The sequence below is a fragment of the Emys orbicularis genome, chromosome 22 (genome assembly GCF_028017835.1).
Source record: "Emys orbicularis isolate rEmyOrb1 chromosome 22, rEmyOrb1.hap1, whole genome shotgun sequence".
Classification (NCBI taxonomy): Eukaryota; Metazoa; Chordata; order Testudines; family Emydidae; genus Emys; species Emys orbicularis.
The window spans coordinates 7,111,347-7,137,715 of record NC_088704.1 but is presented as its reverse complement, the minus strand read 5'-3'; the positions used below and the strand labels follow the sequence as shown (position 1 = coordinate 7,137,715).

At 53.0% G+C, this 26,369-nt stretch overlaps 1 protein-coding gene across 1 annotated transcript in view; it reads right to left on the bottom strand.

The window, feature by feature from the left end:
* Positions 1–14,891, bottom strand: part of ARHGEF10L (Rho guanine nucleotide exchange factor 10 like) — a 130,214-nt gene extending 115,323 nt beyond the window's left edge. Inside the window, exons 1-3 of the mRNA XM_065421255.1 lie at positions 14,855–14,891; positions 8,261–8,545; positions 7,126–7,153 (exon numbers count right to left, since the gene is read on the bottom strand). Of these exons, the coding sequence (XP_065277327.1) occupies positions 7,126–7,153; positions 8,261–8,545; positions 14,855–14,891 (350 nt within the window). The remainder of the gene's footprint in view (positions 1–7,125; positions 7,154–8,260; positions 8,546–14,854) is intronic.
* Between the last annotated feature and the right edge of the window lie 11,478 nt (positions 14,892–26,369).

Below are 26,369 nucleotides of genomic sequence, written 5' to 3'. Positions count from 1 at the left end.
TCATGCACCGCAGCCACGGGGCACTGCATCCTGTCACCATAAAGTGAGGCTGGTGCATCATGGGGCATGTAGTCCAAACAAAGAGGCAAGCCGCTGGAGGATAATGAAAGCATGATGCACCCAAACTACAACTCTGATGAGGCACTGTGGCAGGATTTCCCAATCAAAATGTTTTGAATTTCAGCCAAAATAGTTCAGTTAATTTTTTGCCCAAAACTCAAGTTTTCCAGCTCTACTAAAAGCATTTCCCAAATCATTTGGTTATGAAACAGGCAGAGGGGAGCCTGAGTTATGTATATTCCACATGCAAAGAGCAAACTGTTCCAGTCTAAAGGGATTTATTCTCAACAAGAAAGAACAAACAAAGTATTATGTGTATCCATCTTTCTAAATAAGGCTGTAATCTCCTCTATAACACCAAGAAGCTAACTGTTCCCGTCTCCGTATGGAGTTTAAAATTAAAACATTAACAGTTTGCACTCAGATAGAACCTTTAGCCAGAGGATCTCAAAGCACTTTTAAAAAAGCAGGTCAGAGTGATCCCCATTGTACAGATGGGGAAAGTCAGGCACAGAGCAGGGAAGTGACACACTGCGAGCCAGGAATAGGACATGGGCTTCCCGGACTCATAGCCCCATGCTCTCGACCACAGCGAGCCAGCAAACGAAGACCCTATACAAGAAAATACAGAAGGAACAAGGGGGGGGGAAATCGCTCCCCAATTCTTTTGTGCATATGAATGACATAGGCCAAGACGGAGCGGATCTCGGGCTGCCCAAATGGAGGATGAGAATTGCAGATGGTTCTGGTGCCCCTTTGAACCCAGTTCAGCCTTGAAACCTTTGTTGTCACATGCAAGAGGCACTACCTGTGGCTTAGGGTACGTCTACACTGCAATTAAACACCGTGGCTGGCCTGCGCCAGCTGACGTGGGCTTGTGGGGCTGTCAAATCGTGGTGTAGACACTTGGGGGAGGGTCCCAGAGCCCAGAATCCAGCCTGACCCTCTACACCACAATTTTACAGCCCTGCAGCCTGAGCCCAGCGAGCGTGAGGCAGCCGACCCGGGCCAGCCGTGGGTGTTTAACTGCAGTGTAGACATACCCTTAGAGGCGAAGGGGTTAATACAGTCTTGTTTTAACACACACACATGCCCCTTGCCCAGTACAATCCAGCTGACCACATTTATGCGTGGTCAGCTGGATCCAGGATGCAGGAGTAAAACCTGCATTCCATTCCTGCGTTACCGGGGCCTGCTGCTTCACCAGGGATGGGTGAACCCAGCCTCAGTTGGGTGGGGGAGGGCAGAGCCTGCGATAGGGGAGGCTCAAATCTGCAGCAGACTCTCCAGGCTGCAAATGCCTCCCTGAGATGGTAGATTTTGCAGCTGGGATTCAAAATGATGCCAGCCCAGAGATCAGATAATGGCATGACCCAGCCACAGAAACGAGAGGTCGGATGAAGAGAGAAAGAGCCAGACACCCTCAGACAGGGTTGCACAATCTACTCCTGGGGTGGATGTAACAGCAGCACCCAGCGGAGATCTGCCTAACACCGCTCCCATGCAGGGAAAAAGTCATACCCCCAAATCACTGGAATCCCCGGTCAAGTCTCTCCTGTCAATTTCTCTGTCAATTTCAGCCTGGGGGATCTAAACGCCTGGATTACAACAGACCAGTGGGCTGGGTTTATGCAGCAGCAGCACGGATGGGGTTCAAACAGCCTTGACAACCCGAGCAGGAGGGAACTGAGGATAAAGGTCGCAAGACTGATTCTGCAGCAGGCAGACAGACCCACTCCCAGGAGTGCAGGCCAAAGAGAAAGGGGGGGGGGGGTAACACTTGTAAGGAAAGGTGGGGCCCAGCCCGCACACGGGGCATTTCTAAATAGAGCTTAAAGGCCATTTCTAGCCCAAATTTAGATTTAGCAAGCAAGCGTCAAGCTGAACATAAAGCCTGTAGGAATTTATCCAGGAACTGTATATTCCAATAGAAAAGTTTAACCAGCAAACATTCCTGTGTTTGCAATGCAAACATTGCAAAACACTATTTCCCTGGGGGAAGTGAGCTAAGGGACATGGGAGATGAAATGGGGGGGGGGAGGAATTGCTTTAATGTTTGTTAGCAGCTAATATGCATCTCAGAGAATGGAGCAGTTATTTGGATCGTGGGAATCTTAGTGTGGGTGAAAGTACCAAGGACAATTTGATGGGCCCTTATCAGCACCAACAGACAGACGCAAACCGGAGAAGGAAACTGACTAGTCTGTTCGTATACACAGGGTAGATGGCCAAGTGGGTCAAACACTGGGCTGAGACTCAGTAGAGCTGGGCTCAATTCCTGCTCTGCCACAGACTCCATGTGTGACCCTGGGCAAGTCACTTAACTTTGCTGGGCCTCAGTTCCCAACTATACAGTGGAGAGCCTAATCCTTCCTTTCTCTCGGCCATGTCTATTTACAGTGGAAGCTCTTTGGGGCACAGACTGTCTCTTGCTGTGCGTGTATAGCACCATGGGGCCCTGACCTCAGCTGAGGCCTCTAGCGGCTAACAATGAACATGAATAATTTGTCCCAGCCATACAGACTGCAAGAATGGTGAACAGGCAGTGTAACTGGAGAAGAGTGAAGATTTAAAAACATCTCCGTGCCGATCGCTACAGGGTTCTTTGGAGTCTGGAGAGCCTGCAAAGAGAACGCTTAGTAGCCTTTAAAATGTTTGCCAAGGGGTCGCTTGAGATGAAGCTAAAGGCCTAGGGAGCTCTCAGGGGAGGGAGATGCAAGTGCTAGGATTAGAAATTGGAAGCACCTTGTAAGACTGCGGGGAGAAAGCCCTGAAATATTTACCAGAAGGTTCTAGCTGAGTCATAACACCAGGCACAGGCCTGGGACTCCCCCTGCTCTCAGAGGGCAAACCACGACCTGCCTCATGAAGCAACATCCACACCCAGAGCAACCCCCTGCCTCCCTTACCTGGCCAGGAAGGTACTACGTAAGCACCTGTAGGCAAAGCTACTGGAGTGATCCATACAGGCCCCAGGGCAAAACCCACAAAGGCTGCCTTTGTTCCAAGCGGGGGCACAAGCCCATCCCTCCCACAGGTTCAGCTCCTTTCGGTGCCTCCCAGCTCACCTGAATTATCAGCTTGGGAGAGGGTGGGGTGGAGCTGTGGGCATGTGAAACAAGCCAGCTATTCGCAGCTGGGGAGAAGGCCGGCTGAGTACCTGTTAACCCCACAGGTGCTGAATTAGGGGGACAAGTCAAAGCTGTGCTGGATACCTTCTCAGTGAGGAAATCTCAGTGCTCTAGAGTATTATTAATTCTTTGTATTACCATAACACCTCGGAGCCTGAGTCACCGCCCAGGACCCCACCGTGCTAGGTACTGTACAAAAAGAGAACAAAAAGACAGGTCCTGCCCCAACCAGCTGACCACCCTGGAGAGACAAGTCACCTGAACTATAGTACTGATCTTGATGAGCGAGGGATCCACGGATGCAAAATTCAGAACCTGATCCACCCTGGGAACACTGCAGTCCCAAAGCTCAGGGTTGCTCAGATCTGGAGGTGGGGGAATGTGTGATTTGTCCCAATACAGAGGTAGGGGCAGGCTGTCTGGGAACTCTTTTTGTTCTGTGTTTGTACAGCACCTGGGGTACTGATCCCTGTCTGGGGCTTCCAGAGGCTGCCCATAATAAATAATACTGATTCTGATCCCAATCCAGATTTGGACTCACCCACAAAATAAATACATGGGGCAGGAGGATGTTGGATTTGGGGGATTGGGATGAACTATTGCTGAGTGAGGGTTAAATGCCCAGACAGACAGGAGAAGAGGGGGATAAAACATCTGCTTCTGAGCCAGTTCAGGTGATCTTGTGGCGAAGGGACTGTGCTGGGACTCAGAAGAGCTGGGGTCAATTCCCAGCTCTGCCACAGACTCCCTGGGTGGCCTTGGGCCAGTCACTTAGGGCTTGTCTACATGAACCATTAATTCACAGCAGGATGGGGTGTGAATCCACCCTCCCCCAGCCTACTATGGACTAACTGTCCCAGTGGACCCTGCTGACGTGCACTAACTCTTCAGCAGTGCGTTTTGATCTTGTCCCCTTTCGAAGAGGATTAGCAGGAGGTAGATGCCCATCCTATCTTGCCACAAATGAATTGTTCGTGCAGACGAGCCCTTGATCTCTCTGTGCCTCCATTCCCCATTTGTAATAATTCTTCCTCCCTGCCTTTGTCTGTCTGGGCCACGGACTATGCAGCCGTGCAGTGCCCGGCACAACGGGGCCCTGACCTACATCTCTCCTGGCTCATAAAGTAATAATAATAAAACGTGTAGCAATAATCCTGTTCTGCTACCACCAGGATGGGTGCAGGATGAGAAGCTGAATAGAGGTGAATCCCTGGGCAATCAGAGCCCTCCCTTTCCCCATGCCCATTACTCCACCAGCCCTACAGAGCCCGTGATGTCAATAACACCGTTTACAGCTGCTCGCTGAGCAACCGCTGTGGATTCTTTGGCCCTGACGCAAGGCCTGGAGTCGAGCAACAATGTGACATGTGATCTGACTGCTAAGTGCCAGGCAAGCAAACTGCCCCAGCCCCTCTGGGACAGTAAGCACGGCTCCTCCAGGCAGTGCATGAGCTCGAAAGCTCGGGGTGCTGGCCTGCCTGCTATAGAGCACTCTGCAGGGTTAACGGCTTTCAATCAGCCTGACTGATGCTGAGGTGGGAGGGAGGACAGGGAAAGCCGGGGGCGTATGGACAGGCCAGCTCTCTGCACTCGTTAGGGGCTATGTCCAGTCCTGCTAAGGCAGGAGGTCCCCAGGGCCAAGTACAACCCCTCAACGCCCTGACGCCCCTCAACCTGAGAAACCGGGGTGCCCGTCCCAAAGTGAGGAAGGCACAATGGGGACCAGGGGAGCTGTGCCCACTCCCCCATCGCCCCAGCAACCCCACCCCCACCCCATGGACCAGACTGCGAGGAGAGTGGGCTCAAGGACTACGGCAGTGAGTGGGACGCCTCTCCTGTGGGGAGATGGGGGTGGAGGGGTAATAGGCTGGGTGAAGGATGCTCCCCAAGGCAGACATGTCCTCTGCCACCCGCCTGTCAATTTCACTTGCTCCGTTGGCGGAGGGAGGATCAGGTGGCCACTCTGCTGAGGTTCCAGAACCCAGGCCAAAGCGCTGGGCAGGGTCGAAGGAGCTGGCACGTCCCCACGTTCAGGGACAGATGGTCACAGGGCTCTCCCTGGGAATGCAAGGCGGAGGCAGAGCCGGCGAACGGCACGTCTCGGGGGGGCAGCCAGTTCTGTGAGCCCTGGAGACGCAAGGCCGTAAATACCACAGTACAGTTATGAATCACTCAGGCTTCTGGCAATCTGCCTGGGTAGCCCTCCGAGTCACAAAGTGGCCAGTCCTTAGCAGGACCGATCCCCACTCTTTACAGACATTCCCTGGGGGCAGAACCCACTCGCTCTTCCATTCCCAGCAGACCCCAGGCCCCTGCCCTCTCTGCCATACACCCTGGACACTGCTCCACTGTGGTTTCAAACCCTTTCAGCTGTTGTAGCTGGCGTAAGTCAGAGCAGCCCGCTGGTTGCTCAAGCCCAGCCCAGAGCTGCAGGATCAGGGCAGCGCACAGGTAGGGTGACCAGATGTCCCGATTTTATAGGGACAGTTCCGATTTTTGGGTCTTTTTCTTATATAGGCTCCTATTACCCCCCCCCCCACTCCCTGTCCTGATTTTTCACACTTGCTGTCTGGTCACTCTGTGCACAGGGGTGAACTTTAAAGCACTTTTGCACGCACACACACCAGAACTGCACCATGTGCTGGTAGCCACAGCCCAGGAGCTGGCGCAAAGTCTTACAGGGAACGCGAGAGGTAGGGTGACCAGACAGCAAGTCTGAAAAATCGGGACAGGGGGTGGGGGGTAATAGATGCCTATGTAAGAAAAAGCTCCAAAAATCGGGACTGTCCCTATAAAATCGGGACATCTGGTCACCCTAGCGAGAGGGCTGGATCCATTAATCACGAGACAGTACAGACAGGGAGTGGGGAACGAGAGGAGAAAGGAAGGGAGAAAACCGCAGACATTTTCCAAGTCCAGGAAGTTGGGATGTTTTAACATGCTTTTGGCCATCAGGGGGCGATGCCCTCTGACTGGCCTCAGCCATTTTGAGTAGTAAAACCGCCTGCCCTGACGGGAGTGCCTGTCAGGCTGGGACCTGTCCTTTGAGCCTCACCTCTGTGTGAAAGGCGAGGGCAGCCGACCGAGTTGCGCTGCAGAAATCCACGGGCTGTGCTTTGGCCACACCTGGCATTCCCCCAAACCTCCCAGGCCTCACACGCCCTGTAGGCTCAGGCTGCCCTGAAAGCTCCATTGTGTTCACCAAACCACAGACCCAAGCAAACCCAGTCACTGGGGAGCAGGAGAATCACTTGATAGCCCCGGGCCCTGGCATCCTTTTGCACATCACAGTGATATCCTGAAGCAGGGAGAAGAGCTGCTGGGGGGGAGAGATGACAGCATGTCAGGGAAACTGAGGCACAGAGAAGAGAAGCGATGTTCTAGTCACGGAGAGTGAGTCAGTGGCAGAGCCAGGAATAGACCCCAGGACTCCTGACCCGCAGCCTTCAGCGCAAAGCAATAGGCACAATTCCTGCCTGAGACCCTGCCCTGCAAGCCCTTATACATGGGCTTAACTTTAAGCATGTGAATCGCCCCATTGGCTGCAGTGGTTAGGTCCCAGGACTGGAATAACAGGGACTGTTGCCACATTGACTTCAGTGCGATTACTCACACGCTTAATGTGAAGCACGTGAGCAAATGTTTGCGGGATCAGGCCCCCACCTGTGAGCAAGCAAGGAGGAAAAGGCAAAAGGAGGTGACCAGCAGCTGCACGCCAGACTGGACTTGGACTTTACGGTCACTGGAGAGCAAGAGGTAGCATGTAACAAGACAGGCTTTTGTCTCTCCATTGCCAGCAAAGCATCTTGGGTTCTATTAACGATTTGCATTCTCATCCCCTACCTCACACCCCTCGGATTCCCCCGTCCGATATAACCCAACAAGCACCCAAGGGTTTGGGGTGGTTTTTTTAATAAAATCTAGACTCACTTACTCTGTCTGTAGCTTTGTGTCAAGTGGATCTGTCAAAAACAAAAGCAGAAGGAAACCAAGTCAGTATCTTAGAGTACGTTAACCCAAGCACAACAAGAATCAGAGCTGACAAGACCACAGGATCTGGATCACAGCACGGGTCCATCCTGCTCAGTTACCTGTCTCTGAGAGAGGCTATCATCAGCTACTTCAGAGGAAGGTGCAGGAAACCCAGTAGTGGACAATTAAGGGACAACCTGGTCTTAGAAGAAGTTCCTTCCTGACCTCCATTAAGTAGGGGTTTGCTTATGCCCTGAAGCATGAGGGTTTATATCAGCATGTCTGGTTTACAAGCAGAACATACCCTCCGTGCTGGACCAATATTAGCAGCACCAAGAAGCTCCCACTCACGCTGACTTCGTTTTCAAGCATTCTTTGACGTGCTCAATCTAGTGCCAAGTGAGTTTGAAACATGTTTCAGGGAGACTTTTCAAGTTTGGGTGAATGAGCGTTCTGTTCCACTGAAATTGACAGTCCCCGAGCCAGCTCTCAGGAAGGCCTTGGTCTTTGGCCAGCGTGTATGCCCTACAGTAAGATGTCTCAGGAATGAGACTGGGAAAAAAAAAAATGTTTCCCCTCATACTCTAAACAGAATTTGAGGGCAATGGTAGAGTTCCATGACTTGAAAAGCAGGAGGCGGGCGGGCGAGGCTTCGGGTCAAGATTGAGGGACACTGGCAAGGGCATGGGAGAGACCAGGACTGGAATAGTGGGGGAGGGAAGTGGCTGGTTTCGATCGAGGGGCATCGGCAGAGCTGGGTAGGAGCCTGGAAGTACAAAACAGGGCGGCCCTGATTCTCTATTGTCCTGCACTTTGTTAGTCGTTTACACCACTGCAAAGGGATCGCGGACCGGGTGTCGATCCCTGCCAGGTCAGGAGGGTAGCTTGTGAAATTCACGTTGCACTGGGGTGCGTGACTGCCAGCGGGGCAGGGCAACGGAGACCCAGGACCTGGTTCTTACCCATTCCTTCTGCAGCTCTGTAATGGGGCCAGTAGGCTGAGCATGTCCCATTGCAACCCTGAGTCTTGCAAAGACCCCTGAGAGATGCTGGGCGTGAAGCATCCTGCGTTAGCACGAGCTGAAAGCCCTACTTACCAGCGCTGGTGCTCGATCCAGAGTCGGTCAGCTGTGCCTGCCCTGCAGGGGGCGCTCCATCCTTCTCCTGCTGGCCTGACGAATGGGCCTCAGCAGCGATTCCTGATCTACGCCTCCTGGGCGGGGCCTGCAGGGCCACTCCGACGCTGGGTTCGGTGCTAGCGCTGCTGACCCCTACTGTGGAATCCTCTTCCTCCTCTTCACTGTCGTCGAAATCAAATGCTTCCCCTAGCTCCTCCTCCCCCTCGGTCGAGGTCTCCAGGGCCCCCTGCACTAGCCCGTCTCCTGCCAGAAGATGTAACAATTAGGTGGATCAGTGGACTTTGGATGAGGGGGGGAAGGAAAACATGATAACTCTAAGCAGCCAGATCACAGATGAAAGGTAGGACCCTTTTCCCCTCGGAACGCCAATGCAGTGTGGTCTATGTAGTCAATTTGCTACTGCTTTCATACCCATGCTAACAGTGTGGCTCTGTCCCCCTCCACTGGCCGTACCAGGTATTACAGGTTTATAAATCTGCTACTGTCTCCATGCTAATAATATCACGGAGCCCTATCCATCAGTAGATCGCAAAGTGCTTTACAAAGGAGGTCAGTATCTTTATCCCCATTTTATAGATAGGGAAACCGAGGCACAAAGAGGGGAAGTGACTTGTCCAAGGTCTCCCAGCAGCAGAGCTGGGAATAAAACCCAGATCTTCGAAGTCCCACTCTAGTGCCCTGTCCACTACGCTATGCTATCTCCGCTGGACCTCACCCTCTAGCTCAAACAAGAGAGGCTCATGCATTCAGACATTCAACCCCTGCAGATGTCCCAGCCAGGAGCATCATCTCTCCTACTCATCAAGGTCTCAAGCAACCGGTTATTTCGATCCTCCCGTGGACCAGGGAAAGCACCTTTGGGTATCTCCAGCAGGACTGGGATCCCCCCTTCCTCCCTCCATTATAGCACCCAAAGCATTGTCCTGGTTTCAATCAGACTCCCCCCAATGCCCCCGCAGCGGTACAGCCACCAGTCACTAGCAGCGAGGACAGGTCCCGCTCAGGTGGGCTCACCTGTACTGAATGCAACGGGTGCCATGCCCTGCCCCTAAACGCTTTCCCCTGGAGTGTCCTAGTGCAATGGAAACCAAACCACAGCGCCACCGCTTCTCCAGCACAGCTCAGCCTGGCAGAGGCATGGGGCGAGCAATGCTACGGTCACATCCCCTGGCATTTTGCCCTAGTGGTTAGGACACTGAACTGGAACTCAGGAGGCCTGGGTTCTATTCCTGCCATGGGCCTCCTGGGCAAATCACTTCCCCTCTCTGTGCCTCAGTTTCTCCGTATGTAAAATGGGGATAATGATCCTGACCTCCTTGATAAAGGGCTTTGAGATCTGCTGATGGAAAGCGCTAGATAAGAAAACAAATAATTATTATTACTAGAGATGAGCTTAAATCCAGGGGAAGTCACAGGTAAAATAAGTGTGTTGGTCAGTTAACCCAGTTCCTAGAGGGCATTTGACAAATCTTAAATTCAACCTAACAAGAGCAGCTGGGTGCTCAGCACGGGCCAGGATGGAGGGGTCTGCAGGACAAGACTGAAGTGCGTTAGCAGAGCTGTCAGTGAGGTCCCAGGTCTGGGGCAGCTGGTCAGGAGGGAACTGCATTGATCAGGCTGTTTGGTGACCCAGGCCTGGAACTGCGGGGAGTGCTGAAGGTTACAACAGATGTGCATTGGCAGAGGTGTGTGTGTGAGAACACCCACGCTTGTCAGGACTGAGGTACACTGGTAGTGTTATTTGGGGGACCAGGACTGGAACAGCAGTGTGTGTGTGTGTGTGTGTGTGTGTGTGTGTGTGTGTGTGTGTGTGTGTGTGTGTGTGAGAGAACACCCACGCTTGTCAGGACTGAGGTACACTGGTAGTGTTATTTGGGGGACCAGGACTGGAACAGCAGTGTGTGTGTGTGTGTGTGTGTGTGTGTGTGTGTGTGTGTGTGTGTGTGTGTGTGTGTGTGTGTGTGTGTGTGTGTGAGAACACCCACGCTTGTCAGGACTGAGGTACACTGGTAGTGTTATTTGGGGGACCAGGACTGGAACAGCAGGTGTGTGTGTGTGTGTGTGTGTGTGTGTGTGTGTGTGTGTGTGTGTGTGTGTGAACACCCACGCTTGTCAGGACTGAGGTACACTGGTAGTGTTATTTGGGGGACCAGGACTGGAACAGCAGTGTGTGTGTGTGTGTGTGTGTGTGTGTGTGTGTGTGTGTGTGTGTGTGAACACCCACGCTTGTCAGGACTGAGGTACACTGATAGTGTTATTTGGGGGACCAGGACTGGAACAGCAGTGTGTGTGTGTGTGTGTGTGTGTGAGAGAGAGAGAGAGAGAGAGAGAACACACCCACGCTTGTCAGGACTGAGGTACACTGGTAGTGTTATTTGGGGGACCAGGACTGGATCAGCACTCTGTGTGTGTGTGTGTGTGTGTGTGTGTGTGTGTGTGTGTGTGTGAGAGAGAGAGAGAGAGAGAGAGAGAGAGAGAGAACACCCACGCTTGTCAGGACTGAGGTACACTGGTAGTGTTATTTGGGGGACCAGGACTGGAACAGCAGTGTGCACTGCACACCAGAGGGGCTAGAATCCGAGTAGCAGGGGGTGCAGTGGGTCAGGACTGAGGTACACTGGCAGAGCTGGGGGGGGGGCCCAGGACTGGAATAGCAGGGGGTGCAGTGGGTGAGGATTGAGCTGCATTGACTGAGTGACATGGGATTGGAGGAAAATTCAGGCGAAGGTGCACGTCCACTCTCAGCAGAGAAGCCGGCCCAGCACCACCAGTCACATGCTCAGTTAGGGTCCTCATAGCAGGAAGGGAAAGGGGGTAAATTCCATTTTTAAAACCCCCAGCAGCAGCACCTCCCCCCCTCTTATTTCCCTTGCACCTCCTGTCTGTGGCCGGGCGCCCCGGGGGCATTTTAGAACATTTCTCCAAATGCCCGAGCAAGCGGCGGTATCTAATCTCAATCTGCTCCCGATTTAGCATGCTGAGTGGCTGGGAGCCAAGACGTTAGAGATTAATTTTATGGAGTAAACAGCGCCACCCGCAAGCCTGCTCAGAGACAGCCCAGGCTTCTCCTTGGCTGGCTGAGAAGGGGAACAACCCCTGCCCTGCAATGGGGCCATGCTAATCCAGGAAGGCAGCAGCGGGGCTGCGTGAGGCTGCTTGTCCTCTAGGACTGGGAGGCACGTTCTGCTGCTAAGAGGTTTTTTTCGGGAGGGCCTGTCTCAGAACTGCTTTCCAGCACTTCCCCGGCTGAGGTATTAGCCGGCCAGCTGCCCCCTCGGCCTCCTGTCACCGCATCCTCTCTGACGCGCCTCTCTCACCCTTCATCTCTTTCCTCTGCCCCTCTCCCACGTCTTCCGCCCTCTGCCTCTCGCACTGACCAGTTGGAAGCCAGCATTACTGCTGAACTGGCAAAGACCAGGCCAGGGCATATGCGGGGTGGGCAGGACCAGAAGAAACACAGGGATCAACTGATTCTGGGGGACAACCAATGAAAAACCACGAGGGGGAGTGACGGTCACAGGTTTAGAATCAAAAATTCTATTTGGAGGCTCTCCAGGCTTCCTGTCCTGTGCTCCAAAGAACCCCGTAGTGGTCGGCACAGAGATGTTAATCTCCTTCACTCTTCTCCGTTTACACTGCCTGTTTACCAGTCTTGCACTCTGCGTGGCTTGGACAAATTATTAATGTTCATGGTTAGCATTATAGGAACAACTAGAGGCCTCAGCTGAGGTCTGGGCCCCGTGTTGTTGTACACACACACAGGAGAAACAGTCTCTGCCCCCACAGAGCTTCCACTGTAAATAGACACGGCCAAAAGAAAGGAAGGATTAGGATCCCCATTGTACAGGTGGGAACTGAGGCCCAGCAAGGTTAAGTGACTTGCCCAGGGTCACGCATGGAGTCTGTGGCAGAGCAGGACTTGACCACAGTTCTACGGAGTCCCAGCCCGGTGGCTGGGCCACTCAGCCATTCACCGTCTGCCTAGAGCTGTATACAGAGTGCCTCTGAGAAACTGCGTGCCAGGTAAATTCTGAGGCAGCGCTTCAGCTCAGAGCTGGCCCAGCTGGTTCACGTACTGCCAGTGAGTTCCCCTCAGCTCAAGGCTTCATTAGGTGGTGCAGTTTTCTGTGCAAGGAAAGATGGCTTAATGGTTAAGGCTGTAGCTTGGGACTCAGGGCTTAATTGACAACTCCGCCACAGACTCTCCATGTGACCTTGGGCAAGTCACTTACTCACACCAGGCCTCAGTTCCCAGCTGTCAAACGGAAATAAAATCTCACTTTGTCCTTGAGCTTATCTGTCTGTATCCACCTGCTGTCTCTTGTCTGATACTTTGCTTGTCAGCCGTTTGGGACAGGGACGGTCTTTTTGTTCTGTGTTTGTAGCACAACAGGGGCCTGGTCTGAGACTGCGGCTCCTAGGCACTATGGTCATACAAATAATAATCATAACAACAACATCCTTCCTTACTCGCATTCTTTTCTGCCTTGTCCACGTACACAATAAGCTGTTCAGGGCAGGGCCTGTCTCTCACTCTGGGTGCAGGCAGCGAAATGGGGCCCTGATCTCAGCTGTGGCCTTTATGCGCTGCTGGAATAGAACTCGTATTTATCCCATTGCTTCTTCCTTCTCCAGCGTCCCCCTTTGCAATCTCCTTGTGTCTCAGGGCTCTGCGGGGGGAAGGATGGGCGGCTGCATGGACTGACTGCAGCCTCTGGGACCGGCCCAGGCTTGGTTCCTCTCAGCCAGCCAGCTCTGGTTTGTAGGCAGGGTGTGTACAGCATGGACCGGACTGTACCACAGCAGACGGGAAGTGGGTCTGAGTGGCTCCAGATCCAAAGCTGGCCATAAGGAGCAGGCTTCAAAACTGGGGTTCAGGGTGAGCTCCAGCCACTAGAAGATGATCCAGTGGTTGGGCCACTAGCCTGAGACTTGAAAGACCTGGGTTTAAGTCCCTGCTCTCCCACAAGCTCCCTATATGACCTTACCAAGTCATTTAACCTCCCTGTGCCTCAGTTTCCCATCTGTAAAATGAACCCTGCGTGCTGAGCAATCCAGCCCCTCATTCTGGTGCCTCTGTGGGAGTTGAGCTCCTCTGAAAACGTGGCCCCCTAACGCTCAGAGGCCTGGAGTTTGTATGGCGATCTCTGCGGAGGCGTCTTGCTGCCGTGTCAACCCGGGGGATGGACACGCGGGCTGGCCCAGCCCGGGTTTGAGCGACCACACGGCAAAGCTACACTGGCACTGCACTCACTCGCGTGAGGCACCATAGGCGCCGACTCCGTGGGTGCTCCGGGGCTGGAGCACCCATGGGGGGAAATTGCAGCTCCCTGACCCGCCCCAGCTCACCTCCGCCTCCTCCCCTGAGCAGGCTGCCGCGTCCTGCTTCTCCCCCCTCCCTCCCAGCGCTTGCGCCGCAAAACAGCTGTTTCGTGCAAGCCTGGGCGGGGGGGGAGGAATGTGGCGCGCTTGGGGAAAAGGCGGGGCCAGGGCGGGGATTTGGGGAGGGATCCAATGGGGCAGGGAGGGGGCAGGGGCAGGGGCGGAGTTGGGGGCGGGGCCAGGGGATCGCGAGCACCCACCAGCGCCAACAAAAGTTGGCGCCTGTGTGAGGCACTAGGACTTGTGGGGTCACGTCCCCTGGCTCTTAGAGCTGCAGCGGGCTGAGCTGCTCCATGATTCTTTCCCAGTGAATCGTGGGAGAACTTGTCTGTCCTTCCGGGCACACATGCCGGGGGAATTGTGGGGAGGGCCCAGAGACGCTCTGCAGTGCCTCCTGTAGATTCAATCTCACAGGGCTTCCCAGCTCTTCTAATATCTAGCAAGGTCTCCCTGACCGTCAAGTGCCTGCCTGGCACCGTGTCTCGCCATTTACCCTGTGCAACGCGGGTGTAAAATGAGCGTGAGCAGGCTGCAGGTTCCAGTCTAGCCGTGGTTTACATGCGAGGGGCAGGGCAGGGCAGGTTCAGACCCCGGGACTTTTCTGCCTCCCCTCCCCTGCCACACGCGTTAAACCGGGCACCACGTCCCTACATCGCCTTGGCCCGCCCTTTGGAAAGAATGCCACATACAGCACTGCTGTCAAGAGTGCAGGGGAGGGACAGGATCACGGACCTCCGATGTGGGTCGGTTCGGGGTTACAATTGCATGGGGCCGTGACCTGCCTGAGACTCCGAGTTTTGTTAGGAGCGAATGACATTCCATCGCCGGGCGATGGGTTGCCTGGTAGCTCTTGGAGGGCGCTGAAAGCCCCGCATCCCGAGGGGCTGCTCTGCATTACAAAAGCCTCGATGCCGAAGGGAAACCGAGGCTGCCCATCACGAGCCGCTCCCCATGCCCGTCTGTGGCTGTTATTTATGACTGAGATTGCAGAGGCCCCTAGAGGTGCCGATCAGGGATCGGGGCCCCCTTGTGCCAGGCGTTGCCCTCACACAGAGCACAAAGCCAGCTCTGGCCCCACGAGCTCACAGCGCGAGGGGACTGGGCTAGATCTGTTTCATTTTCTAATGATTAATACAAGTTCTTGAAGGAGAAGGGCTGGGTTCACATTACCTACTGCAGGGCTTGGGGGCGGGTTGGAGGAAGCCATGTCTCTAGGAATCCTGACGTCTCGCCTGGCACCTTCCCGGCTGCTTTCCTGGGGACACAAAGAGAGGAGATCTAGTCAGAAGAGGAGTGGGGTATAAAGCATTAGAATTCCCTGTGCTTCACTAGCACCTTCCAGCTCACGGGGCTCTGCTCCTAATTAATTACGGCTTACCACGCCCTGTGGGTAGGGGTTACACCCTTTGATAGAAGGGGAAACAGGCCCCTGGAGAGGAGCACCCTAATTTTCAGAGGTGCTGAACCACTCAAGCCAGGAGTGACTTGTAAGTGGTAGGGCCAGGTGTAAGGTAGGACCCAGGGGCTGCCCTGACTCGGCGGTAGCAGAACCTGGAACAGAACCCAGGGGCCCCCAATTCCCTCCTTCACCCACTAGACAACGCTGCCTCGCAGGCGCTTGGCGGCTACAGACGAGGCAGCGTTTCCTGGGGGACAGCAGAGCCGGAGCCCAAAGCAGCAGGAGGGGTTAGAACACCAGCAGCACAGCTCCGGGATTGTAGCAAAACCTGCTGGCAACAATGTCGCTGGTATCCAGTGGGGAAGGAGAGCCCAGATAAAGAAGGGTCCTGTGCCCTCACTTAGAGCTGATTAAATGCAAAGACAGGCACTGGCACAATGCCCAACCAGGAAACATTTCCTTCCCTGTTAGGGAGAAATGCTATAACTCACGGGCTTTTATTTTATTTTTTTGTGCTTTGACTTGCCATTCGGCAGTTCCCAGCTGCCACGGGAAACGTGCTCCCTAACCTGCAGACATCCCTTTGTTATCCGACACCTCAAGATGACCCCCCAAACTGGAGCATAACGCACAGACGTCTTTCTGTCTCGGGTGTCTTTTACCCTGGGGGTTTCATTCCCCAAGGCCTACAGGGGAAAAGTGCTATCAGCCACCGTTTGCACAGTGGGTTTACTTTGGCCAATCCCCAAACCCTCAGTTCCACAGGGCAGGCGAGGGGCAGAGCCTGGCACCGAACAAGCCATAGGTTTGAAAGCAGAGCGGACCCCAAGCCACTAAGTTTGGGTGGGATCCAAACTTCCCCCAAACTTGGAGGGAGCTTGGACTCAGGGGGTTGGCTTGGCCTCTTAGGGTACGTCTATACTGCAATTAAACAGTCCCTTAGCCGGAGCCCCCCGAGCCTGAGTCTGCTGGCATGAGCCAGCCATGGGTTTGCAATTGCAGTGTAGGCGTACCCTTATAGAGATGGGGCCCGCCCCAGATCAAGAGTGAGACTTCCCCAGGGACCGTGCAACAGGCAAACAGACTAGGGAGAGAGGCCAATGCAAGCAGCTTGGATCCGCTTCTGGACTAAGCTGGGAGAGTCTCATTTCCCGCTGGAGGAGGGAACACCTGTCTAACCCGCTGGCATCCAGAGGCCGGCAGAGTCGAAAGGGCACCAGCCAGCTGCATCAGGTGCGTCCTTTACAACTGGGCAGTATGTGCACAGCTATTGGAATAACAGACACGGAAGGAGCGCAGCCCTGCCTGGGATTAGCCAGGCAAGAGTCAACTGGCTCATTTCCTCTCGGACAGCGCTGTCCACCCAACTTCCCTTTTAACCCAGCTCTGTCCCGGCCGGAAAGTCTCGTTTGAACAGTGCAGATCCGTGTGTGGTGCCAAGGACGTGCTGGGGATCCGGCCTGGGACTGCTCTGCCAGGGAGGCCACCCCACCCTCCGGCAGCAGCTTGGTTAGAAAGCTCTGGGCGAGATGCACTGGCAGGGCTGGGGGAAATGCTCAGGGCTAGGATGGCAGAGGCCGGGCCTCGGGAGCCTAGGAAGAAAGGCTGCCGGCTCCGAGCGCCAGGGAGAGGATCGCCAGCGGGGAATGCCTTGTCTGCAGAGCTCTCTGAGGAGGTGTGGCAGGAGAGCAGGAAGAGGAGCTCATCACCGTGAAAAGGACCACCACTGGGACAGCAGGGGGGCTGCAGGGCAGGAATGAGCCAACTGTCAGGGATGTTTATCCTCCATGGTGCAGAGCCCTCCACCCCTACTGATCTCATCCCCGCACGCGACCGAGCCTCCTGCGCCCGGCTCTACGAGATTCATCCACAAGGCGCACAGCAGACCCCACGCAGAGTCTTCGCTTGGCTGGCGGCGGAGTCAGGGTCTCCCCGCAGCAACACGATGCATGGGGCACACACTGCGTGGGCCTCCGAGACCATCCCCGGCTGGCCGGTCCGAGCAGGTGAGAGCCTGTCCCTGGGAGGGGAGTGCACCTCACACGTGCCGCGGGCAAGCCGGCGGCTGCATCAGCCCACATTTTTTCTCTCTTCAAAGAAAATACAATCTTTTGGTTTTAATTCAGTGCTGGCGAAAGGTGTCAAACCAGCAGCCCTGGGGACCCTAGGCACCAGAGCGACACTTAGTGCCATCTGTGACATGGCACCTGTCCCTCAGCAGGCCTGGGCATCGCTGTGGGCAGCTTTGCAGAGGAGAGGGAGCATGGACACAGAGATTAAAACCAGTGCTTAATTTGTGCCAGGGCTTGCCAGGCGGAGCCCTGCCACCTGTGGGCCTGGCAGTTCAGAGACCTGGCACCTCTGGGCCCGGCAGTTCAGAGCCCCGGCACCTCTGGACCTGGCAGTTCATGGCCCCAGCAGTCTGGGCTTGCTGCATCAGTTATGAAAGTAAAAAAAAAATTGCTTGAGCCCCGGCACCTCTTTCATTACAAATTAAGCACTGAATAAAATCAAACAGCTGGCTGTGACAGGCACAGGATTTAAACCCCAATCTCCAAAGTCCCAGCCCCTTGCTCTGACCACTACCCCACACTCTCCCTCATGGAACAGGGTTATCTCAGGGCAGGAGGGCAGTGAGGACAGGGAAGCCGAGCTGAGCAGCGATGGGACTCATAGCAACACACACCAAGCTCTCTCCCGGTGACCTGTATTCACCCACCATCACCAACATCAGCCATTCCATTGACTTCAGTAGACTCTAAATCAGGCCCTTAGTTAAGACTAGTACTTTAAAGCATTAAATTAATTGGACACTGACGACTTGAAATCTAGTCAGTGTCAAGAAAAGTCTGACAGGAGTTTCGGGTAACACACCTGCCCCACAGGTCCCCCACCCACAGCCAATGTTTACAATTTTACAGTCACATTTTCCTGTTTTTAAAATGCTTTTCTCTCCTCCTTGCTGTTTGAAAGACCCACGCAAGCAAATGTACCCAGGAAACAGTGGAACTGAGGATACACAGGGTGCCGGCAGATCACACTGACTGTACCTGGGGAACAGTGGAACTGAGGATACACAGGGTGCCGGCAGATCACACTGACTGTACCTGGGGAACAGTGGAACTGAGGATACACAGGGCGCCGGCAGATCACACTGACTGTACCTGGGGAACAGTGGAACTGACGATACACAGGATGCCGGCACATCACACTGACTATAGCTAGAGTACAGTGGAACTGACGATACACAGGGCGCCGGCAGATTACACAGGGTTTGTTTTCCTGCTAATCGTCATAGGTGCTACTTTTTTCAGAGGGGTAGCTGTGTTAGTCTGTATCTGCAAAAACAACAAGGGAGTCCTTGTGGCACCTCAGAGACTAACACATTTATTTGGGCATAAGCCTTCGTGGGCTAAAACCCACTTCCTTATGCCCAAATAAATGTGTTAGTCTCTAAGGTGCCACAAGGACTCCTCGTTGTTTCTGTCCATCTAGTCCAGTCGTGCGTCTGACGAAGTGGGTATTCACCCACAAAAGCTCATGCTCCAATACGTCTGTTAGTCTATACGGTGCCACAGGACTCTTTGTCGCTTTTTACAGATCCAGATTAACATGGCTCCCCTTCTGATACATCTAGTCCAGGGTGTCCCTACAGCTCCCATTAGTTCAAAACAGGTCTGTTCAGCTGTGACTCTGACGTTCCCCGCCCTGTGTTGAGGCAGGGCTCCACCCGAGCGACGGAAAGTCCTGCTGTAACCCCAACTTCCCGCTGGCCTCCAGCTTTTACTGGTGCTGAGGCATCCTGAGCTGTCTGGAAGGCAGGCCGCAGAGCCGCTGGGAAGAATGCCCGAGCGCCGGATGGTTTTGCAATGCTGCCGTGCGCGGCTGCACAAACTGTTTGCACGCCGCTCACCCGCTTGAGCCAATGCCACCAGCCTGATCGAACGTGGCTGGAGCTGGATCAGCTGGGGCTGTTTTGGTAGCCATGACAACGGTGTGGGTGTGTGCAGAGAGATCTAAAACAATTACCACAGAGGAGATCTAAAACAATTACCACAGAAGATCTAAAACAATTACCACAGAGGAGAAATCTACCAGAGAAATCTACTAGATCCCTCTTGCTCAGAGCTTTACTTGACTAGCATGACTTGTGTGAGTTAACCCTTTCCCTCCCAGCAGATCATTTATATCAGGGGTTCTCAACCTTTGTCCTTCTGAGTCCCCCCCTCCTCCCCCCCCCACATGCTATAAAACTTCCACAGCCCACCCATGCCACAACACCTGTTTTTCAGTAGATTAAAAGCCAGGGACGGTGTGAAGGGGTAACAAGCAGAGCAACCGCCCAGGGCCTCGTGCTACAGGGGGCCCCGTGAAGCTGAATTGCCCAGGCTTCAGCTTCTGCCCTTGGAGGAAAGGCTCAGGATTCAGATTCAATCCCGAGCAGCGGGGCTCGGGATTTGGCTTTCTGCTGTGGGCCCCAGTGAGTCTAATGCTGGCCCTGCTCTCTGGTTTATTTTGGAAAAACCCCTGAAACCTGCTCATGGCCCCCCGGACCCCGGGTTGAGAATCACTGATGTATATGACTCAATATACAAGGAATACAAGTACACCGCTACCTCAATATAACGCGACCCGATATAACATGAATTTGCATATAACGCGGTAAAGCAGTGCTCCAGGGGGGCAGGGCTGCGCACTGCGATGGATTAAAGCAAGTTCGATATAACGCGGTTTCACCTATAACGCGGTAAGATTTTTTGGCTCCCGAGGACAGCGTTCTATCGGGGTAGAGGTGTAGTGCCAATGTTAAGAACAGGACAATCGGGTATCTGCCCAGGACAGGGCTTCACAGCAGCCATCAGTGCCTGTAGAGAGGCAATATGGTCCAATGCCGTGGTTCTCAAATGTATCTGATTGCACCCCCCCTTCTTTGTATCTGGAGTAGTTTACATCCCCCACACCTCCCCGCCACACAAGTGCATTGACCGATATATGCAGCAGCGCTGCTTCCCTTGCATCAGTTTCAGCTTCGTTGTTTTTCACTTCAGTTGTTGGGGTTTATTTTTTAACCAAACAAACCATTGTTGAAGGGGTCAACAAACATGTGGACAAGGGGGATCCGGTGGACATAGTGTACTTAGATTTCCAGAAAGCCTTTGACAAGGTCCCTCACCAAAGGCTCTTACGTAAATTAAGCTGTCATGGGATAAAAGGGAAGGTCCTTTCATGGATTGAGAACTGGTTAAAGGACAGGGAACAAAGGGTAGGAATTAATGGTAAATTCTCAGAATGGAGAGGGGTAACTAGTGATGTTTCCCAAGGGTCAGTCCTAGGACCAATCCTATTCAATTTATTCATAAATGATCTGGAGAAAGGGGTAAACAGTGAGGTGGCAAAGTTTGCAGATGATACTAAACTACTCAAGATAGTTAAGACCAAAGCAGATTGTGAAGAACTTCAAAAAGATCTCACAAAACTAAGTGATTGGGCAGCAAAATGGCAAATGAAATTTAATGTGGATAAATGTAAAGTAATGCACATTGGAAAAAATAACCCCAACTATACATACAACATGATGGGGGCTAATTTAGCTACAACGAGTCAGGAAAAAGATCTTGGCGTCATCGTGGATAGTTCTCTGCGTGGAGTGTGCAGAGGCGGTCAAAAAAGCAAACAGGATGTTAGGAATCATTAAAAAGGGGATAGAGAATAAGACTGAGAATATATTATTGCCCTTATATAAATCCATGGTATGCCCACATCTCGAATACTGTGTACAGATGTGGTCTCCTCACCTCAAAAAAGATATTCTAGCACTAGAAAAGGTTCAGAAAAGAGCAACTAAAATGATTAAGGGTTTAGAGAGGGTCCCATATGAGGAAAGATTAAAGAGGCTAGGACTCTTCAGTTGGAAAAGAGAAGACTAAGGGGGGACATGATAGAGGTATATAAAATCATGAGTGATGTTGAGAAAGTGGATAAGGAAAAGTTATTTACTTATTCCCATAATACAAGAACTAGGGGTCACCAAATGAAATTAATAGGCAGCAGGTTTAAAACAAATAAAAGGAAGTTCTTCTTCACGCAGCGCACAGTCAACTTGTGGAACTCCTTACCTGAGGAGGTTGTGAAGGCTAGGACTATAACAATGTTTAAAAGGGGACTGGATAAATTCATGGTGGCTAAGTCCATAAATGGCTATTAGCCAGGATGGGTAAGAATGGTGTCCCTAGCCTCTGTTCGTCAGAGGATGGAGATGGATGGCAGGAGAGAGATCACTTGATCATTGCCTGTTAGGTTCACTCCCTCTGGGGCACCTGGCATTGGCCACTGTCGGTAGACAGATACTGGGCTAGATGGACCTTTGGTCTGACCCAGTCTGGCCGTTCTTATGTTCTTATGTTCATTGTAATAAAAGCAAAAGCAAAACTGTGATTCTGGTCCGTGCTCACAATGAAGTGTGCACACGGCCTCGTAGCAAACGGCTTAACGTACAGATGGCAACAACTTTGTAGAATCATAGAATCATAGAATATCAGGGTTGGAAGGGACCTCAGGAGGTATCTAGTCCACCCCCCTGCTCAAAGCAGGACCAACCTCCACTAAATCATCCCAGCCAGGGCTTTGTCAAGCCTGACCTTAAAAACCTCTAAGGAAGGAGATTCCACCACCTCCCTCGGTAACCCATTCCAGTGCTTCACCACCCTCCTAGTGAAAAAGTTTTTCCAAATATCCAACCTAAACCTCCCCCACTGCAACTTGAGACCATTACTCCTTGTTCTGTCCTCTGGTACCAATGAGAACAGTCTAGATCCATCCTCTTTGGAACCCCCTTTCACGTAGTTGAAAGCAGCTATTAAATCCCCCCTCACTCTTCTCTTCTGCAGACTAAATAACCCCCGTTCCCTAATGCTATGCAAGCTTCACAGAAATCCATGAAAATGCACAGCACCATCTGAGGACCAGATATGGAGGAATCCGTTTTGCTAGTTATTCATTGCTGTGGGTAAAATGTGCAACTGTGTGTTTTTTTTTCCTTAAAGCTTCTCATGCCCCACTAGAATATATTCTGTTATTCTGTCCACACACCCCCCCAATAAAAGGGGTCTGCCCCGCAGTTGGAGAACAGCTGGTCTGGTGGATAGGGTACTGGGCTGGGAATCAGGAGGTCTGTGTCCTATTCATAGATCTATGATTCTAGGGCAGGAATACCAGACACGTGTGGTATATAGTAAAAACACCATTCAAGCCAATTTCCTTGACAAGCCTGGCTTGCTGCATGTGGCTGGACAAATCCATTTCCTGGACATCCTTGGTACATCATCAGCACCATTACTATTAATAAAAAGAACAAGAGTACTTGTGGCACCTTAGAGACTAAGGGTATGTCTACACTACGAGAGTACTTCGATTTTAGTTAATTCGACTATGTGGAATCGATATTACAAAGTCGAACGTGTGTGTCCACACTAAGGACAGTAATTCGACTTTGTGAGACTTTGTGAGTCCACACTAACGGGGCAAGCGTCGACATTGGAAGCGGTGCACTGTGGGCAGCTATCCCACAGTTCCCGCAGTCCCCGCTGCCCATTGGAATTCTGGGTCGAGCCCCAAATGCCTTCTGGGTAAAAAAATGTGTCGAGGGTGCTTTTGGGCGCCTGTCGTCATCCGTCCGTCACTCCCGCCCTCCCTCCCTCCCTCCCTGAAAGCGCCGGCGGGAAATCAGTTCGCGCGCTTTTCTGATTACTGACAGCGCGGACGCCACAGCACTGCGAGCATGGATCCCGCTGCGACCATCGCTGCAGTTGTGGCAGTTCTCAACGCATCGCAGCTTCTCATCCACCTGTACCAGAGGCAGCTGCAGATAAATCATGAGAGGAGGCTACGGCACCACCGTGACGGCATGAAGTCGGACACTAGCTCCGACCTCTCAGAGAACATGAGACCCAGCGCCCAGGACATCTCGCTGTCACTGGGTCTTGTGGATACTGTTGAACGGCGATTCTGGGCCCGTGAAACAAGCACGGACTGGTGGGACCGCATAGTGCTGCAGGTCTGGGATGAATCCCAGTGGCTGCGCAACTTTCGCATGCGGAAGGGGACTTTCCTCGAACTGTGTGAGTTGCTGTCCCCTGCCCTGAAGCGAAAGGACACCCGGATGCGGGCAGCCCTGACTGTCCAGAAGCGAGTGGCCATAGCCCTCTGGAAGCTCGCAACGCCAGACAGCTACCGGTCCGTCGCTAACCACTTTGGTGTGGGCAAGTCTACCGTGGGGGTTGCTGTCATGCAAGTAGCCAAGGCAATCGTCAAGCTACTGCTATCTAAGGTAGTGACCCTGGGAAACGTGGAGCTCATCAGAGATGGCTTTGCCGAGATGGGATTCCCAAACTGCGGTGGGGCTATAGATGGGACTCACATCCCTATCCTGGGACCGGACCACCAGGCCAGCCAGTACATCAACCGAAAGGGATACTTTTCCATGGTGCTGCAAGCACTGGTGGACCATCGGGGACGTTTTACTAATATCAACGTTGGATGGCCTGGCAAGGTTCATGACGCTCGGGTTTTCAGGAACTCTGGTCTGTTTAGACGGCTGCAGGAAGGTCTTTACTTCCCGGACCACAAAGTAACTGTTGGGGATGTGGAGATGCCTACAGTCATCCTCGGGGACCCTGCATACCCGCTAATGCCCTGGCTCATGAAGCCCTACACTGGCGCACTGGACTCAGGGAAAGAACTATTCAACTACCAGCTCAGCAAGTGCAGAATGGTGGTGGAGTGTGCTTTTGGCCGTCTCAAGGGGAGATGGAGAAGCCTACTCACTCGCTGTGATCTGAGCGAGACCAATATCCCCATTGTGATAGCTGCTTGCTGTGTGCTCCACAATTTGTGTGAGAGCAAGGGGGAGACCTTTATGGCGGGGTGGGAGGTTGAGGCAAATAGCCTGGCTTCTGATTACGCCCAGCCAGACAGCCGGGCGATTAGAAGATCCCAGCGGGACGCGCTGTGCATCAGGGAGGCTTTGAAAGCCAGGTTCCTGACTGAGCAGGGTCTCCAGTGACTGTTTACTTTGTGGACACAGATGCTGAACCTGCCCCCGTTTCTTTACCCAGTTACTGTTGACTATCCTTCCAAGTTACATACCCCCTTCCCCACCTTCCCAACAAATAAAATCTGTTCCGTTTTGTTAATGAACAAGGTTCTCTTTCTTACTGTTTTCGCGGGAATGTTTTAAACCGGGGACGCAGACTGTGGCGGGGGGCGGGTTTAGTGTTCTGATGCAAATGATGCTTCTAAACTCCGGGAATGACAGGCTCCGCAGTGCTGGATTGGTTGTTTCAACGCAGCCTGCCAGCAGTCCTGGGCGGGACTGCGTGTATGTGTCGGCCAAGTGACTTTCTGGCAGGGGGCGGAGGGTAACAGACCCCCTGCTGCGTGGCTCTGTGATCCAGGATAAGGACCGCGGCATAAGATCTCTAACTGCCCTCCCCCGCCACAAAGTCACAGATCAACCCCCTCGCACCCCAGAACATGAAAACCGCCTCCCAGACTGACCAGGGTAACTGGTGACTGCACTGTGTATGTGTCCTGATGCTGGACCTGCCCCCGCCTCTGTAGCCTGCTACAGGTGACTGTCCTGTCCAAGTAACAAACCCCTTCCCCCCCTTCAGACAGAATCCCCTCTAAAAGACACTCTCGGAAACAGTACTTAACAGAAACAGATGTTTTATTATGAACCGCACATGAAAAGGGGGGGGAGGAAACTTGGACGTGGGCTAGTGTGAGATGGGTAGGAAAGGACTTTTCAAACTTTGTGGAACGAGAGCCTTCCAGTGCTGCAGCAGTGTGCAGGGGCCGACTGAAAGTTTTAACGGCCCTTGCCGCCCCTCCTTCTTTGGACTTTTGGTGAGGGGGGTGTGGGACTTGGTGGCGGGGGAGGGCGGTTAGAGATAGACAGCAGCAGGGCTCTGTCCTCCTGCCTCCGGTCTTGCAGAACATCCACTAGGCGCCGGAGCGTCTCCGTTTGCTCCCTCATTAGTCCAAGCAGGGTTTGAGTAGCCTGCTGGTCCTCCTGGCGCCACCTCTCCTCCCGTTCCATGACTGCTCTGTGCATTTGTGACAAGTTCTCCCTCCACTGTGTCGTCTGGGCTGCCTGCTCTCGTGAGCAGTCCATAAGTTCATAAAACATGTCTTCACGCGTCTTCCTCTTCCTTCTCCTAATCTGCGCTAGCCTCTGGGAGTGTGATGCCAGGCTGGGTTGGGAGACAGTCGCAGATGTGTCTGTGGCAATGGGAAAAAGGGAGTGAATTCCTGAGACAGATAAATGAAGTTGCTAACAAAGAACATAGTCTTTCTCTGTGAACAACACCATGCACTGGACCTTTCACATGCGCACTCAGGACAAGGTCGAATTTTCGGCCCTCGCCTTCAGTGCCTGGGGTCCTGCAGTTGCGATCAGAGAAGCGTGGCAGGACACCTCTACTTCTGTTGCAGGAAAACATGGTAAGCCATAGACTTGTGGCAGCTTAAAAATGTAATAGTAGCACTGGGCTCCTTTCGCACTGAATGCAAGGCCACTCTCTGCTGGCAGCAATCAGGGAAGCATGAGCTCTGCCCCTGTCCCACCACCTCGCGGCTGTCCCCGGGAAAGCTCCCTGTATGCTGCCCCTCTGCCGCCTCCACCGCGTGGCTGCAAAGCAGTCCCAATACTAACATTCCCCTCCCTAATTTAAAGCAGGGCGTCATGTGTGATATTACTCTGATGAGGATCTCGGAGACCGAGAGGGGAAGGATGCTTCGGGAGACCATGCAGAGGCCAGGGCCGTATGCCGCCATGCTGTGCCGTGCCATGATCCCGGACTACCTAATGGACTCATGGCGTGGGAACGTGTGTTACCACGGTGGACCGAACAAGATCGCCCTGCCGCGGAACCTGATGCGCATGCTTGAGCGGTACCTCCAGGAGAGCTATGCCGAGCTATCCCAGGAGGACACTCTGTCCATTCCCGGGCACATTGACCGTCTTTTCCTTTAAGTGCAGCATAAGGGACAACAGAGTGGATCGTCCTGTGGTGGCCTAATCATGAATATCCGGACATTATTTGATTTTTTATACATAGTTAGGACTAAATAGTTGACTAAGGCAACTAAATCATGAACACCAAATTACTAATATAGTTAATATTCCTGTTTTGTTATAAATAAAAGTTTCTATGTTTAAATGAGTGAATGAAAAGCCCATTCTTAACAATATGAATATTCCAGTTATGTTAAAATTAAATGTTT